Raw genomic sequence first — 16,264 nt, forward strand, 5'->3', positions numbered from 1 at the left:
CTTCAACGCTGTCAAATTTTATTATCCATTATAGTAATACTGTATCTTATGTCAAAATTTCCAGCAAACCACAAATAAACTGTATTTCTTCAATAACAGGTTAGCAATTTACAAAACTGAGGTACAAAAAGTTGAAATAAAATTTTCTCCTGAGTTGACTTGTTGACTTTCATAAATCCTTACAAATAAAAAGAAAATACATATCAATAGCTTCAACCCACTTAAAAACCCTCTTAATAAAAATTATTTCCAAGTAAAAAGAATGGTAAATCCTACCAACACTAACTTTATTAAGGAACTGAATATCAAAACCCATGATTCCTAAATAACTAATACATTACTCCAACAAAATGCTACTGTATTTCTTAACACATAAATAAAAGTCTAAGGTTTTGAAGGCACATGAAACAAAAATTCCTCATTTGCTTATTCAGACTAAAAGGTAATAAAGTCATAAAGGTCACAATCCCCTCAAATTTTCAAAATAAAGGCTAAAATTGAAAAGCTTTACTGGACCTAGGTCACATGCTAAACCACTTGTGAACCATACATACTTCATCAGTCAATTTTCATAGTTGATAGCTTGATATTTATACAAATATGGGGGTCAAGTGTCATCCAAATGGTTTGCCACAAACTGTAAGCTATTAGTGGTATTAAGTGTATTTGTGGGAGTGGCATCTTCAATAGTGGTGGAAGTGGTAGCAGTTGTAGAGGGTTCTTCCATGAGGAGTTGTTGGTGGTGGTGATGGTGATGATGATCTGACCGTACAGAGAGATTCTGCTGGAACTGTTCTGAATGACGAGTGCGTATGTGTCGCGTGAGGTTGCTCGAGATGTTCGCTCGGTAAAAACAGTGAGGACACGCGTAAGGCTTCTCTCCCGTGTGAGTCCTCATGTGACGTCTGAGAAGTGTGCCTTGGTAAGGCCCTCGGAAATCTCGTCCGCACACAGGGCAAGTGGCTATGCTAGACGGGCCTCCGATACTGCTACCTCCTTCTCCTCCTCCCCCACTTCTAGGAGAGGAGGAGGTTCTATGTGACACCAAACCCATTGGCCCTGTACGCAGAGATGTCATCAGCCCCTGTAAACAATACGAAGAGGCTCTCAGTCGAGTGGGGTCCATCATCATCATCAACTAGAACTGTATCTGCTACTGTAGTTTGTTCACCCACTTTTGACAAGACTTTTTAGCATAGAATACATTAACCCATTTATCAAGGACTGAATCTAAGATTATTTTATCTTACTGATTCAAAAAAAGGATTATGAAATAACTTGTAGCCCCACTGAAAATTTATTGGTACATAAATAAACTAAATATACTGTACTACAAACTGTAATTTAATAAAATAAAAAAGAAAATTAACTGCAAAAAAATAAGAAAACAAACCATAACAAGTGCAAGATTTGAAACTTTAGGTAATAAGGTCAAAATTAATATATATCAGCTATGAATTTTTTTTTTATTCAAAATATGAATTTCTTAACACATCATCACACATGAAAATTCCAGAACAAAACTGAATGTACTGTACACCATTCAAATTGGAAAGTAATCAAATAAAAATTCAAAATACAGTTACTATAAACCAGATTTCTTGCATCCACCACACTTGATGTGGAACCCCATACTTCAATAGTAATACAATTATCGATTATACAGTAATAAGGAAAAAACTTAAAATTTCCTTGAAAGCTCTTAAATAGATGACTCAAAGGTCTTTTACAACAGTTTGCATGTTATGCCACACACAAATTCCAGTGGATAGAAACTCCAAAACAGATGTCAGTGTAGGGTTACCTTGCTGAATCACGGTCAACTTCCATGTATGTAGAGGAAATATTCAACTCAATTGTAGGAAGTCTTTCTCTTTTACTAGTAAAATTTAAACCAGCGGAATGGGAGGTGGATACTCCAAAATTATATTGAATGCTGTGGTATAAGTGGAAAAGCATCAATACAAAGTGGTAATCTTTAGACAGAAGCACGCAGCACTTCCAAGATGAATATCACAAAGTGTTACCTTTCATTTGCAATAAAAAATAGCACATTTCAAGTATAATTTCAACACAGGTAATGTACAGTACAGTACACCATTTCACAACTTAAAAGCCACTGCTTGCTTTAGCCTACAATACTAAGTCCAAATAGTCACTCTAGATACAGCTACTCTTGCAGACACAGTAAAATACAAATACCAGTTATCCTCTAAGGTTCTTCCCAAGTTGAGCCGATACTTAAGTTCTATAAATGGGACATACATACTGTAATCTCTGCACTCAAAACAGCAACCTTTATTTTCCATAATCAAGATGAAATATTGATACTAAGGAAAGGAATTACTTGGGGTCAAGAAATTTACATCCCTAGATAATGTGGATGCTTTAATAGATTAACTACAAATGGAAAGGAGTTTAGAAGCAATCATAAATGCTAATTCATTACAAACATCACATCTGTCTACAATGCCTATCAAATATCCTTGAAAATCAAACTTGCTATGCAGAAAAGATTAAATAACCTATGGATACTATTTATCAAGAGTTAGTAGTCTAAGACACTTAATTTTGCTCCATATTCTAGCCGCTAAATTTACCGCTTTCTTTGAAGTAGAGCCCAAAGTTTTTAATCTTTTTGCTACTTAATGTTTTCCTCAAGGTTGTCTTATATGATTGTGAGAGATAGTTCCACTATTCCTATTATATTTTATCATTTGACTTTTATAAGGAAAAATACATTCATAATACTATATATATACAGCAATTACTTTCTTACACTGGCACTTATTCAACGCCAGTCCTAAATTTAAAAAATAAATGCCTTTAAGACCCGTAAATCCTGTGGTAGGATATGGACATTTTGACTAGATTAGACTAGTTGTACAGTATGTTCCTAAGTGCTCTATTTGTGACATTCTATTTTACACTTACAAAAATAACTGTGTAAATACACTCGTGAATGTTGTCAAAGGCCCTTTCAAAGAAAGACTGAGAAGCATGTTCATTGTCAAGGTTTAAAACAGGGCCTCTCCACAAAATGCCATAAAATAACTACATACCATACAGTATTTTCTTAAGGTATCCATCACAATCCTTTGCTTGTGCTCCCATTTGTGAAATGGGCCATATATAAGCACTGTTGTCATCAAAGTAGTGGTTTTATTTTCCCCCAATACTGTTGAAGAGAACATTCATAATTACTGTACAGTTATTCTGTACATGCATTCTTTTGCAGTAAGTTGAACTTTTCTCTCAGTATTCTGCTTTTAAACACTACTATATCTTTACATTAATGATAAGTAAACTTTGAGACCCACTTAATACATCTCTAATATAGTTCCGTTCTTACAATAATTTGGCCTAAAATCATATTCTATTAGGCAAGAACTCCTGACGATACTTTGAACCTGGACTAATTCTATTATCTCTGGAATTCAGTAAAATTATTCCAAAGCATTTCTTGTATTGTGATTAATAAACTCTTTGTTTAATGATGCAAGTTGATGAAAGGAACACGGACATTACTAAAGATCCCCAGTCATACGAAACTTTAGGTTTAAAATTGTTTCTCTATTTTCAAATATGGGTTACGGCTCAGCTAATAATAATAAACAACATATCAGACTAATACTAGACAACGTGGTGATAGTCCACTGCATCAACAGGGGAGGTTTCAAATCAAGTCACATAAATCATGTGATGATAGCAATCTTCTCAATGGCAACAAAGAACCATTGGCACCTGTCAGCTGTTCACCTGGCGGGTGTAAGGAATGTAGTCGCGGATGCATTTTCAAGGACAACTCTGCTGGAGTCGGAATGGTCCTTAAACAAAAAGTCATTCAATTGGATCTGCCAACAAGTTCCGGATTTACAAGTAGATCTATTTGCCATGGAATCCAACCACAAACTACAATGTTATGTAGCCCCCAACCTGGACCCTCTGGCCATAGATTGGAACACCTGGCGGAGGATTTACCTGTTTCCACCTATAAACATGCTAATGAAAGTCCTAGACAAGCTCAGGACTTTCAAAGGACGGATTGCCCTAGTAGCCCGCAATTGGCCCAAAAGCAACTGGTTTCCTCTTTTGGTGGAACTGAGACTCCGCCCTCGGCGGATTCCCAACCCAAAGTTAACACAAATAGTACAAACTCGCAGTGTGTCAGCTTCCTCAAGAATTCAGAGTGCCCTAACTTTATGGACTTCATGAAATTTGCAGCACAAAAAGATGCTGAGCTTGACCCTCTTAACACATTGTTCTTAGAGTCAGACAAAAGAGAATCTACCCTTCAGCAATATGATTCTGCTGTAAGGAAGTTAGCAAAATTTTTGAAAGACTCAGGTGTTCAGACAATGACTACGAATTTGACAGTTACCTTTTTCAGAACTTTGTTTGAAGGAGGACTAGCCGTTAATACTATTACTACAATTAAGTCTGCGTCAAAGAAAATATTTCAGTTCGGGTTCAATATTAATCTCACAGATTCATATTTTTCGTCAATCCCAAGAGCTTTTATGCTAGACTAAAACCAGTAACTCGTCCTCACACAGTTTCCTGGTTTTTAAATGATGTCCTTAAACTAGCTTCTGACACTGATAATGACTCGTGCACTTATATAACGCTTCTTAGAAAGACGTTATTTTTGATAAGTTTAGCTTCAGGAGCCAGAATATCTGAACTCTCAGCATTATCTAGAGAACCAGATCACATTGACTTTCTTTCTTCTGGTGAAATATTAATCTCTCCAGATAGAAAATTCTTAGCAAAGAATGAGGACCCACAGAATAGATGGACCCCATGGAAGATTGTCCCACTTCCACAGGACCTATCTCTGTGCCCAGTTAACACTCTAAAAGCCTATTTGAATAGAACTCCTAATAAGTCTTCAGGCCCTTTGTTTATTAGAGAGAATGGAGGAACCATTTCCCCGAAAAGAAACAGACAACAGATTCTTAATTTTATTAAACAAGCCAACCCTGAATCAGTCCCACATGCCCCATGATATCCGAGCAGTAGCAACATCAGTAAATTATTTTCATCACATGAATTTTGAAGAATTAAAAAGATATACAGGCTGGAAATCACCACCAGTATTCAAACGCCACTATTTAAAATCCTTGGAAGCCCTAAAATTTGCAACAGTGGCAGCAGGGAATGTGGTTCCCCCGGATATAACAGTACCATTATAATGGGTCCTATCTTCATATATATCTTTTTCATTTTAGTGCCTTTTCTCCTACCTGCCTTGCTTATTGTCCCTGCCTTAACCTTGACCTTCATTTGGATTGCACTTTAACCCATGTTTAGGATGTTTATATATTACTAATGCTTTTTGTATTATATTTAGACATCTCATGTTCTTTATCTATTGGAAGTTTTTCTCTATTTTTACCAATAAGTTTTGGGTCTCTGACCTGGTATTGTAATTTAAGAGATTGGTATATTAAGGTTTATTATTAAAACACTCTTAATTAAATTATTATATTTTATTTCAGTTCCTTAACTTTGTGTATTTCCAAGCTTATGGGACCAATTCTCTGTTACTATTTCACGGAGCGCCATAAGTTGAGCCCAGAAAAGGGATTTTGACAAAGGAAAAATCTATTTCTGGGCGAGGGACCTGTGTCGCCCAGTGAACCCACCCTCTTTTTCCTCACCCTAGGCTGACCCAAGCTTGGGGTGCTATTAGGAATGATGGGTGAAGCGTGGGCAGTGGTAGTAGTGGGGGAGGGCAGTAGCCGTAGTAGCGGGCAGTAGTCGGATGTAGAACGGCACCTCGTAGTATCGGGGGATATTGAGGAAGAAGACTAATTGGTAAGGGACCTCTGGTAGTGGTTTTAACACGCCCGTTTCTATACCGACACCCTATAAGGGTGAGTGAGCTGGGTATATTCCTGGCATTCCATGCAACTTTTTCTCTGGTATATCTAGCAGTACAGTGCACCCTCGTTTATCGCGGTAGATAGGTTCCAGTCGCGGCCGCGATAGGTGAAAATCCGCGAAGTAGTGACACCATATTTACCTATTTATTCAACATGTATATTCAGACTTTTAAAACCTTCCCTTGTACGTAGTTCTGTTAACAAACTACCCTTTAATGTACAGAACACTTAATGCATGTACTACAGTACCCTAAACTAAAACAGGCACAAATATTAAAGGTGATTTTATATCATGCATTTCCTAAACACGCTAAAAAGCACGATAAAAAATGGCAACCAATATTTTGTTTACATTTATCTCTGATCATAATGAAGAAACAAACTGGAGGTAGAGCTTTGCTTATTACCCAGACATATTTCCCATACTTTTCCCTTAGAACTACATCACATCTTCCTACTTTAGATATATATATATATATATATATATATATATATATATATATATATATATATATATATATATATATATATATATGTGTGTGTGTGTATATATATATATATTTATATGTATACACATACATACCTACATATATACATAAATACATGCATACATATATATATATATTACTGTATATATATGGGTTATGGAAAAAATCCGCGAAGTGGTGAATCCGCGATGGTCGAACCGCGAAGTAGCGAGGGTTCACTGTATTTAAACCTTAGAAATGGTGCTATAAGGAGCATTTCACTGGGTGACACAGGTCCCTCGCCCAGAAATAGATTTTTCCTTTGTCAAAATCCCTTAATTACATATCTATATCTATATCTATATCTATATCTATATCTATATATATATATTTTTGGGCTCAAGCCATGTCGTCCTGATGGAAGTTCCTTAAAGGCAGCTTCCTAGGGTATATTACAACTACGGCAATATTCCCAGAGAATTTACCTTCAGGTACCCAGAATTCTAACTCCTGGAGCGAGTATCCCTAAAAAAGACCTTAGGGATATCGTAAATATCAGTGGACGTATTCTTGACACGCCTCATAGCAATCTATACCCCGAATAGAGTTAACACTTCGTAGGGGTCAAATGGCAAGAAAACGAAAACGATAAGAAAGGGGGGAGCCGTTCGTAAGGCATCTCTCCTCCCCGTTTCGAAAGCGTGCCCTGCGCCGCTCGCGGCGCCATCTGTATTCCTTTTTGCGTAGCTCTACGACTCGGTGTTTTTTCCCTGTATTTCTACCAAATTTTGGAATTTCTCGTTTGATAATGCTTTCTCCAACTTCTTCTGCCTCGGATAAGTTGAGTACTATTTCTTTTATGTATAAATGTAGGCTCTTGGTTAAAATTAAAGTAATTGAAAGAGTTATCTTTGATACAAGAGCTGTTGCCTGCTGGAGGCATCATGGATGCTGTCGCTCGCTAGAATAGGATTTATTTGTTAGCAAGAGCGACGTTCCCAGCCCCTTTGCGCTTAAATATTAGCTACTTAGCTTATTTAGGAATTCTGTTATGATGCGATAGTAGTGCCTGGCGAAGTTTTGCCTAGGCTGCCAACACTAGTCTTCGTAGGCTAGCTGTTGGCCTATGTACTTCCTGCATGATAATTAGTCTTCCAAGTGTGATTTTTATTGCTTTAAGCGTTAGGCAACGTTATACATATAAGCCCTTTTCGAGTACCTTCCAAGATAGTATTGGTGTGAGTTTCGGTGAATTAGGTAATCGATTCTCTTAGTGCCTAGGCTAGGTTGTCTTAGGTCATTATAATATTATCTGTTTCCCCGTTTGCTCCCTTCTCTTCGGGGAAGGGGCAAACCCTTTCCCTCTGTTTAAGCCTTAGGCTTAACTCTAGTGGTTTGTTTGAATTAATTTTCAAATATATCTATGCTGGAGTAGTACTGTACCTTCCCGTTCCAACTGAATTGGTTCAGAGGGGGACAGTACAACAGTGTTTAGTCTGAGTTCGGGTTGGTATGGCATGGGGCAGAGTCTCCCTTGCTGACTGACACGGGCATAAGGGGTTTATCCCCCTTGGTCCACCTTGTTGGGTTCCAGTAGTGATCCCTTCGCTAGGTGACCCCTCAGACTTGTCCTCTTGCCGTTCCGGATTCGGGATATGTTCCCTTTTCTGGAATGGCAATTCCTTCCTTGCCGTGGTTTTAGGGAGGCAGCCAGTAGTGCCGGCCTCCCCCTCGGGTTTTTCTCTGGCTGAGATGAGCTGTCTTAGTTGGGATGACCCTTAACCAAGGCAAGGTTGGATAGGACCCTCTGTCCTTCCCTTCTATTTTCCGTTTCTTTGTGTCAGTCGTCCGCATCCGTACCTAGCCTAGGTTAGGATGGGGAACTGACGTGGTCCCCTGTCGGCCGGCAGAGTGTGCCGACCGGCAGAGACCCTTTCTTCGAGTGCTGCCCGGTCCTTTCTTGGTCCCTCCACCGCTGCCGTCTGTAGATTCAGTAAGCAGCGGTTAGGAAGCCTGACTTAGTGTCTCCCCTTCCTTTCGGCACTCTTTCGGGTGCCAGGCACAGAGGCTCATAGCCTCTTAGCCCGGCACTCATTCTGTTGTCTTCGTTTGTGTTGTCCTTGCCGTCTGCCGGCCTACAGGCCGGCCGCCGGTGGGGGGGGTGTTCTCCAGTTTTCTTGCTGTCGGTCGGCGATGGTTAAATACCTTTGCCGGCCGGTCTCTTGTTCATCTGCCGGCCACTATAAGTGGGGCCGGAAGCCGAGCGCTACCTGGTGTGGAGGCCAGCCGGCAGGGTTTGCTTACTGCTGCCGGCCGGCCTGCTACACTGCCCGGTTAGCCGGCCACTAAGAATGATGGCCGGCAACGCAGTGCAAACCGGGTGGCTGCGGACCGGCAACCACTGCCGGCCGGTTCAGGCATGGGATCTGGAGTTCTCCCCAATAGGGGTGATCTGATGTTGTGTACTTGAGATCTACCTTTCGAAAAACGGGGGGGGGGGGGGGGGGGGGGGGTGTGTGTGCGCTGACCGGCAATAGCCGGCCGGCACACCACCCTCAGGTACTGTATCAGTCCTTTCTTTGGTGGTGTATTCAACCAAGGGAGTCCATGATATAGTAGGTTACAACACTGTCTTTTCTAACTTACTTGTGTTACTTGTGCAATCACTTGGTGTCGCCTTACAAGGATAAAAGAGAATTCTTTTCATCCCTGGCCGGAATGGTAAAATTCTACCTTAGGTGTGAGCTACACCTAATTTCCTTTGGAAATATGCTCTCTGGTTATTCTAGTAAAGACTAACTACGTGACTTTGGCTGGTGGGCTTCCACAGGTGTTTGTGTGGGTTTCACAAGTAGGTGTCTTTCCCTTATTCTTGGTGAATACTCATTTTTTACATGTGAATTGAAATTCACTTGATATTCATGGAAATTTTCTTCTTTTACAGGAGGAGCATCCGAAGTGTGATAGTGTCTTCTGCAATGTCCGCAGTAAGAACTTTTGCGGACATGTCTCGTGTAGGAGGCACGCGGCTTGCGCAGCCTCCAATGATGACCATCGCTACTGGGATCCGCAGGTATGTGCTGTATGTACTAACCTGCTATCAGAGGCTTTTGAATCCCCTAGGTCGGCGGAGTCAAGAGATGCAGCGAGGGAGAAGCTTCGCTTATGGGTAAGGGGTTTTCAGAAAAACACCACTGGACCTTATCTTCCTATTGAGAAGATGAGGGCATACCTTTTTCCCAAGGCTCCATTAACGCTGTTGTTCCCCAGCCTCGGCCGGAGATCCCTCTCGTCCAGATCCCAGTGGAGGAGGATGTTGCTGATGCCATGCAGGACATCCAGTTGGATGACAAGATGTCTGACTTGTCCGATCGTGCGGAACAGGATCTCCTCGCAGAAGGTGAGGAGGAGGATCGAGATCCTATTGCCGTGGAGGAAGAGGTTCCCGTATCTTCAGACGTGCCGGTTCAGGTCCCTGAACCTATCCCCTCTACCTCGTCCGCTCTTCCAGCAGAGCTAGGACAGGCTCTCTCTTCCATCGTTGGTATGATCCAACAGATGCAGAGGGAGAATAATCAGAAGGCCGCTACTTTGGAGCTCCAGATGCAGAAGATCACAGCATCACGTGGACCTCCAAAGAAGCTCAACGTGAAGGACCTTCCTCTGTGCTCGGATGCCAACCCGTGGAGATATGCCGAGCACATGCCGATGACGATCGGGAAAATCGTCATGTCGGAGAAACTGGGCTCAGTTCCCCTTGAGGAGGTGGAATTCTGGCCCAGTAGAGGGGCCTACCCGGACTGTTATGTCCGTTTGAAGAAGGAGCCGGCCTCGAAGGAGGAGACGGAACCGAAGGAGGTGATTATCCTGGATCACTCCAAGGCTCAAGCTACTCTAACAGCTGCATTGAAGGAGAGGGGGTTCTCAAACTCTAAAGTTGCCGCTTTGAGTAAGAAGCACCCCTCCTTTGTATCCTCCCCGGCTAGGGCCTTCCCCTTTATGCAGAAGGGGTTCGCGGCCGTCTTGAAGGCGGTTGAAGCTGGCAAACCGTGTCCATCTCTGGAGGAATGCAAACCTCTGTCGTTGGCCTTGCCGCTGGACAATAAGGACTGGAAGGAGGTGCACCTCACTTTCTCGGTTGGGAAGTTGGATGCCGACATTGCAGGTCAGCAGTTTGGCGAAAACCTTCCCAAGTTGTCGGAATTCCTCCTACGGAGGGAATTGGACACAAAGGAGCGCCTGGCAGCCTCGATGTCTCTCCAGACCAACATGGAGACGATGGCTAGCGACCCCAAGATGCCGGAGATGTTCCTGGTAATGGCCAAGATCCATCTGGCCACGGTGACTAAGGACCTCTATTGCTTTGTAAAGCAAGGAGGGCCTGTAGAGAGTTTGTTTTCGCCTCGGCCACAGTGAGGCATGAACCCAAGAGGCTCATTTCATCCAGCATCTGGGGTAAAGATCTCTTTCCCAACGACGTGGTCAAAGAGGTGGTGGACAAGGCAGCCACTGAGAACCGTAATCTTCTCCTGAAGTGGGGCCTGTCCCTTAAGAGGAAGTCTTCTCCGGATGAGGGCCCTCAGCCGAAAGGAAAGGCGAAGAAATCGAGGTTTTCCTCCCGTCCAGCCAAGCCTTTCAAACCACAAAGACAGCAGCAGCAGCAGCCAGCTTTGCCTCCGGTACCACAACTGGTAGCCCAGACCCCGACCACCTTCCAATGGGTACCCCAAGCCGTGTCATCAGCTTCCCCGGCATTCAATCCAGTGTTCGAGGGACAATCGACCACGTTTCGTGCAAAGCCCAGAGGTGCAGCCAGAGGTTCGGCGAGACGCCCCTCTAGGGGACGAGGATTCAGAGGTGGTCGCGGCCAGGGAGGCAAGACTGCAGGGCAGTCAAAGTGAAGTGTCGCCGGTAGGTGGGAGACTTCAGTATTTCCGGGATCGCTGGACCTTCGTTCCCTGGGCCCACAGCCTTCTCAAAAATGGACTGGGTTGGAGTTGGTACAGTACTCCGCCCCAGTGCCCTCAATTTTTCCAACACTCCACCCCCGTTTTGGAGGAGTACATCCAAGATCTGTTGGAGAAAAAGGTGATCCGGAGGGTAAAGTCCATCAAGTTTCAAGGGAGGCTGTTTTGTGTTCCCAAGAAAGACTCGGGGAAACTCAGAGTCATTCTGGACTTGTCACCACTCAACAAGTTCATAGTGAACCACAAGTTCAAGATGTTAACGTTACAACACATAAGGGCCTTACTGCCCAAGAGGGCATATACCGTCTCCATCGATTTGTCAGACGCATATTGGCACGTTCCAATAAGTCGCCGTCTCTCCCCCTACCTAGGATTCAAGCTACAACAAAAACTTTATGCTTTCAGAGCGATGCCCTTCGGGCTAAACATAGCCCCAAGGATCTTTACGAAGCTTGCGAGCGCAGCGCTCAAACAGTTACGCCTAAAAGGGTTCCAAGTAGTAGCCTACCTGGACGATTGGTTGGTGTGGGCAGCATCCAGAGCAGAATGCTTGCAAGCTTCCCTACAAGTGATTCAGTTCCTGGAATATCTAGGTTTCATGATCAACAGAAAGAAGTCTCGTCTTTCTCCAGCTCAGAGGTTCCAGTGGTTGGGAATTCACTGGGATCTAGTGTCACACCGTTTTTCCATTCCGATGTCAAAGAGGAAGGAAATAGCGGGGTCTGTCAGGAGACTTCTAGGTTCCGAGAGGATATCAAGACGCGAACAAGAGAGGGTTTTGGGCTCTCTTCAGTTTGCATCAGTAACAGACCCAGTGCTAAGAGCACAGCTAAAAGATGCAGCAGGAGTATGGAGAACCTTTGCATCGAAAGAGCGAAGGGACTTGAAGAGACCGGTCCCACTTCGACTACGTTCTCTTCTCAGACCGTGGTCTCAAGCCAGTCGTCTAAAGAGGTCTCTACCTCTTCAGCCATCCCCCCCGTCAGTGACAATCCACACAGACGCCTCAAAGGTAGGGTGGGGGGGTCACTCCCATCGGAAAAAAGTGCAAGGGACCTGGTCCAAGCTATTTGGGACTTTTCACATAAACTTTCTAGAAGCTATGGCAGTGCTTCTTACCCTGAAGAAAGTATCCCCACGTCACTCGATCCATGTAAGGTTGGTACTGGACAGCGAGGTGGTAGTGAAATGTCTGAATCGGCGGGGATCGAGATCCCCACCTCTCAACCAGGTAATGTTAGCCATATTTCGACTGGCGGAGAAGAAGAAGTGGCACCTGTCAGCAGTTCACCTTCAAGGAGTCCGGAATGTGACCGCGGACGCTCTATCCAGGGTTACACCGATAGAGTCAGAATGGTCCCTAGACGCAGGATCATTCTCCTTCATCTTGAGACAAGTCCCAGAACTGCAGATAGACCTCTTCGCGACGAAGGACAACAAGAAGCTGCCGAAATATGTGTCCCCATACGTGGACCCATTGGCGGAAGCAGTAGATGCGATGTCCCTCGATTGGAACAGATGGTCCAGGATCTAGCTGTTTCCCCCTCACAATCTGATGTTGAGGGTCCTCAACAAACTGAGATCCTTCAAGGGAGTAGCAGCAATAGTGGCCCACAAGTGGCCGAACAGTGTATGGTTCCCTCTAGCTCTGGAACTACGAATGAAGTTTCTACCACTCCCGGACCCAGTTCTGTCCCAGCAAGTCCAGAAGTCGACTGTCTACGCTTCATTACAGAAAACCCGGACCCTGCAGCTCATGATTTTCTCTCCCTAGCGGTGAAGAAACGGTTCGGAATCTCGAAAGATAGCATCGACTTCCTGGAAGAATACAAGTGTAAGTCTACTAGGAGGCAGTACGAATCAGCATGGAAGAAATGGGTAGCCTTTGTCAAAGACAAGAACCCGCAAGAGATCTCTACGGAGTTCTGCCTATCCTTCTTCATCCACCTCCACGGACAGGGGCTGGCGGCTAACACGATTTTTACATGTAAGTCAGCTCTGACAAGACTCATTCTATATGCCTTCCAGGTAGACCTCGCTAACGAGATGTTTAATAAGATCCCGAAGGCCTGTGCTAGGCTTAGACCATCAGCTCCTCCAAAGCCTATTTCGTGGTCGTTAGACAAAGTCCTTCATTTTGCCTCATTACTGGATAATGAGGAATGCGCATTGAAGGACCTGACTCAAAAAGTGATCTTCCTTTTTGCCCTTGCTTCTGGGGCCAGAGTTAGTGAGATTGTGGCCCTCTCGAGAGAGGAGGGCCGGGTTCAGTTCCTGGATGGGGGAGAACTGAACCTGTTTCCGGACCCTACGTTTCTCGCTAAGAACGAGTTGCCCACCAACAGGTGGGGTCCCTGGAGAATCTGCCCTCTGAAAGAAGATGCATCTCTATGTCCCGTAGAATGCCTAAAGGTCTATCTTCGTAGAACTTCAGACTTCCATGGGGGCCAACTATTCAGAGGAGAAACATCGGGCTCGAATTTATCTTTAAATCAGCTTAGGGCGAAAATTACATATTTTATTCGCAGAGCGGATCCTGACAGTTCACCCGCAGGTCATGATCCGAGGAAAGTTGCTTCATCCTTAAACTTCTTTAACTTTATGGATTTTGAACACCTTCGTTCATACACTGGCTGGAAGTCTTCCAGGGTATTCTTTTGCCACTATGCTAAGCAAGTGGAGCAGCTAAAGAGGTCTGTGGTAGCAGTTGGTTGCGTCGTTAACCCTGCTGTTTAACTCTGCGAGGAACAGTGGAATTATTTGGGACTTTGATTCTTGGGTGAGTGGTTAGTTATATGCGTTGATATAACTAGTAGTGAAGGCTCTGAGAGCCTACAGTGACTGTTCCAGCGTTATGGTGATGGTAGCACAAGTACAGACAGGTGTGCCGAGCGTTGCTAACGCTATTGTCAGCAAAGTAGTAACATGGACGTTAACTTTGATACCTTGGTATGCGGCAAGTGACCCAATTGTTTTCTTTCAGATAACCATTCATCCATGCACTACGGTACTTGTGTAAATTGTTGGTCATCCACCTATCATATGTATATATTTAAGGTGACCATGTCTATTTATTGTTACTCAATAAACTTGTTCTCGGGAACCTTGCGTCTCCTTCACCTATATTGATTTCATGTTATTTATCGAGCATTTAGCCTATGTATATTAATCGGGGATATCTATAATAGCCTATTCCTTAATGCAAAGCCTTGTTGCACTGGTTTATACTTTCCTTAGCATAAAGGACTTCACCCCTCTCTGAGGACGGTGGCGGCAGCAAGTTTAATCCTACGCAGATATAACCTTTTTGTCTAATTTTACTTCGACCAGGGTGCTGGTCGGGATTTTTTCCCTTGGATGCTGTAGTTCCGTAAGACTATGCTTTACTTCATATAGAGTGAGACCACTATATTGTACTGGCTGGCGAGTGATTCATACATAGGTATATGTCTCTTCGTTCGTTTCTAGAGTCTAGTAGGACTCCTCCCTGTAGGGGGCAGGAAGCGCTTTCATGGCTTATGATTAGTGAAAAGATGTATAACGGTAACATCTTAGGTCTTTCAGTCGAGTTGACTAAGAAACATTCCTGAGGAGTACGGCACGTATTGAGAATCCACAGATACAGTAATGCTCTGGTATACTTCCATCAGGACGACATGGCTTGAGCCCAAAAAACGGATTTTGAGCGAAGCGAAAAATCTATTTTTGGGTAAGATGGCCATGTCGTCCTGATGGACCCGCCCTGTTCCTTTTCAAAAAAAAAAAAAAAAAAAAAGTGAAAAGGGTTGTAGGACCCCTCCCTACATACAGTATCTGTAGCACCTTGTGTATTGCTACAAGGAATACAGATGGCGCCGCGAGCGGCACAGGGCACGCTTTCGAAACGGGGAGGAGAGATGCCTTACGAACGGCTCCCCCCTTTCTTATCGTTTTCGTTTTCTTGCCATTTGACCCCTACGAAGTGTTAACTCTATTCGGGGTATAGATTGCTATGAGGCATGTCAAGAATACGTCCACTGATATTTACGATATCCCTAAGGTCTTTTTTAGGGATACTCGCTCCAGGAGTTAGAATTCTGGGTACCTGAAGGTAAATTCTCTGGGAATATCGCCGTAGTTGTAATATACCCTAGGAAACTGCCTTTAAGGAACTTCCATCAGGACGACATGGCCATCTTACCCAAAAATGACAAATTCGAAGATAATTTGTATTTTTCCTAACCATACAAACCTTAGCTATTTACAAAGGGTATTACTTTTAGCGTAGCTGAAATGGCGAGCCATTAGAATTTTAACGAGGGTGTATTACCCCCGCGCTAGTTAGCGGGGGGGTAGGGGAGTGGTAGCTAGCTACCCCTCCTCCCCCTCACACACAGGTGAATACTCACTTTCACTTAGAGGTAGGACTTGTCTTGGGGGACAGGGCTGGCGGGCAAATATGTGTAAATAGCTAAGGTTTGTATGGTTAGGAAAAATACAAATTATCTTCGAATTTGTCATTTGTTCCGTAACCGAAATACAAACCACGCTATTTACAAAGGGTGACTTATCCCTTAGGAAGGGTGGAAAGTCCCCAGCCATACTGGCTTTGGCTTTACCCGGGGACTCAGAATCCGAGTGAGTCGCACTCGAGAAAAGGAGTCCCTGCACCTCACAAGTTCCTTGCACCGCAAGGAACCATGTGGCCTACGTAAGCTTGTGTGTGAAGGAAGAAGTGTGACCCGTCTTAGGCAGTTGACCTGGAGTTCCAGAAGGAACTCTGGTTAGGACGTTCCCAATACCACCTCGTCAGGGTATGGGGGACGCGACAGTATTGACTCAATACTCGGAACACAAGGAAGCATGGTTTACCTGCAGAGGTTCGAGGTCAGCTATGCAGAGACCAGGATGCTGCTTCCCCGTAGAGGGGATGATGAAGAAAGAAGTAAGGGCCAGACATACT

At 43.7% G+C, this 16,264-nt stretch overlaps 1 protein-coding gene and 1 pseudogene across 24 annotated transcripts in view; one reads left to right on the forward strand and one right to left on the reverse strand.

Moving 5' to 3' along the window:
• Positions 1–16,264, reverse strand: part of LOC137648632 (protein tramtrack, alpha isoform-like) — a 363,704-nt gene that overhangs the window by 161,903 nt on the left and 185,537 nt on the right. The window contains exon 5 of one of the 24 annotated variants that reach the window (XM_068381580.1): positions 593–1,084. The exons of the other annotated variants lie outside the window; for them this stretch is intronic. Coding sequence (XP_068237681.1) covers positions 608–1,084 — 477 coding nt within the window. The 3' untranslated portion in view covers positions 593–607. Of the gene's footprint in view, positions 1–592; positions 1,085–16,264 lie in introns of those variants that run through there. 24 annotated transcript variants of the gene reach the window in all.
• LOC137648636 (uncharacterized) lies at positions 2,477–6,337 on the forward strand (annotated as a pseudogene).

The sequence above is a fragment of the Palaemon carinicauda genome, chromosome 10 (assembly GCF_036898095.1).
Source record: "Palaemon carinicauda isolate YSFRI2023 chromosome 10, ASM3689809v2, whole genome shotgun sequence".
NCBI classification, from domain to species: Eukaryota; Metazoa; Arthropoda; class Malacostraca; order Decapoda; family Palaemonidae; genus Palaemon; species Palaemon carinicauda.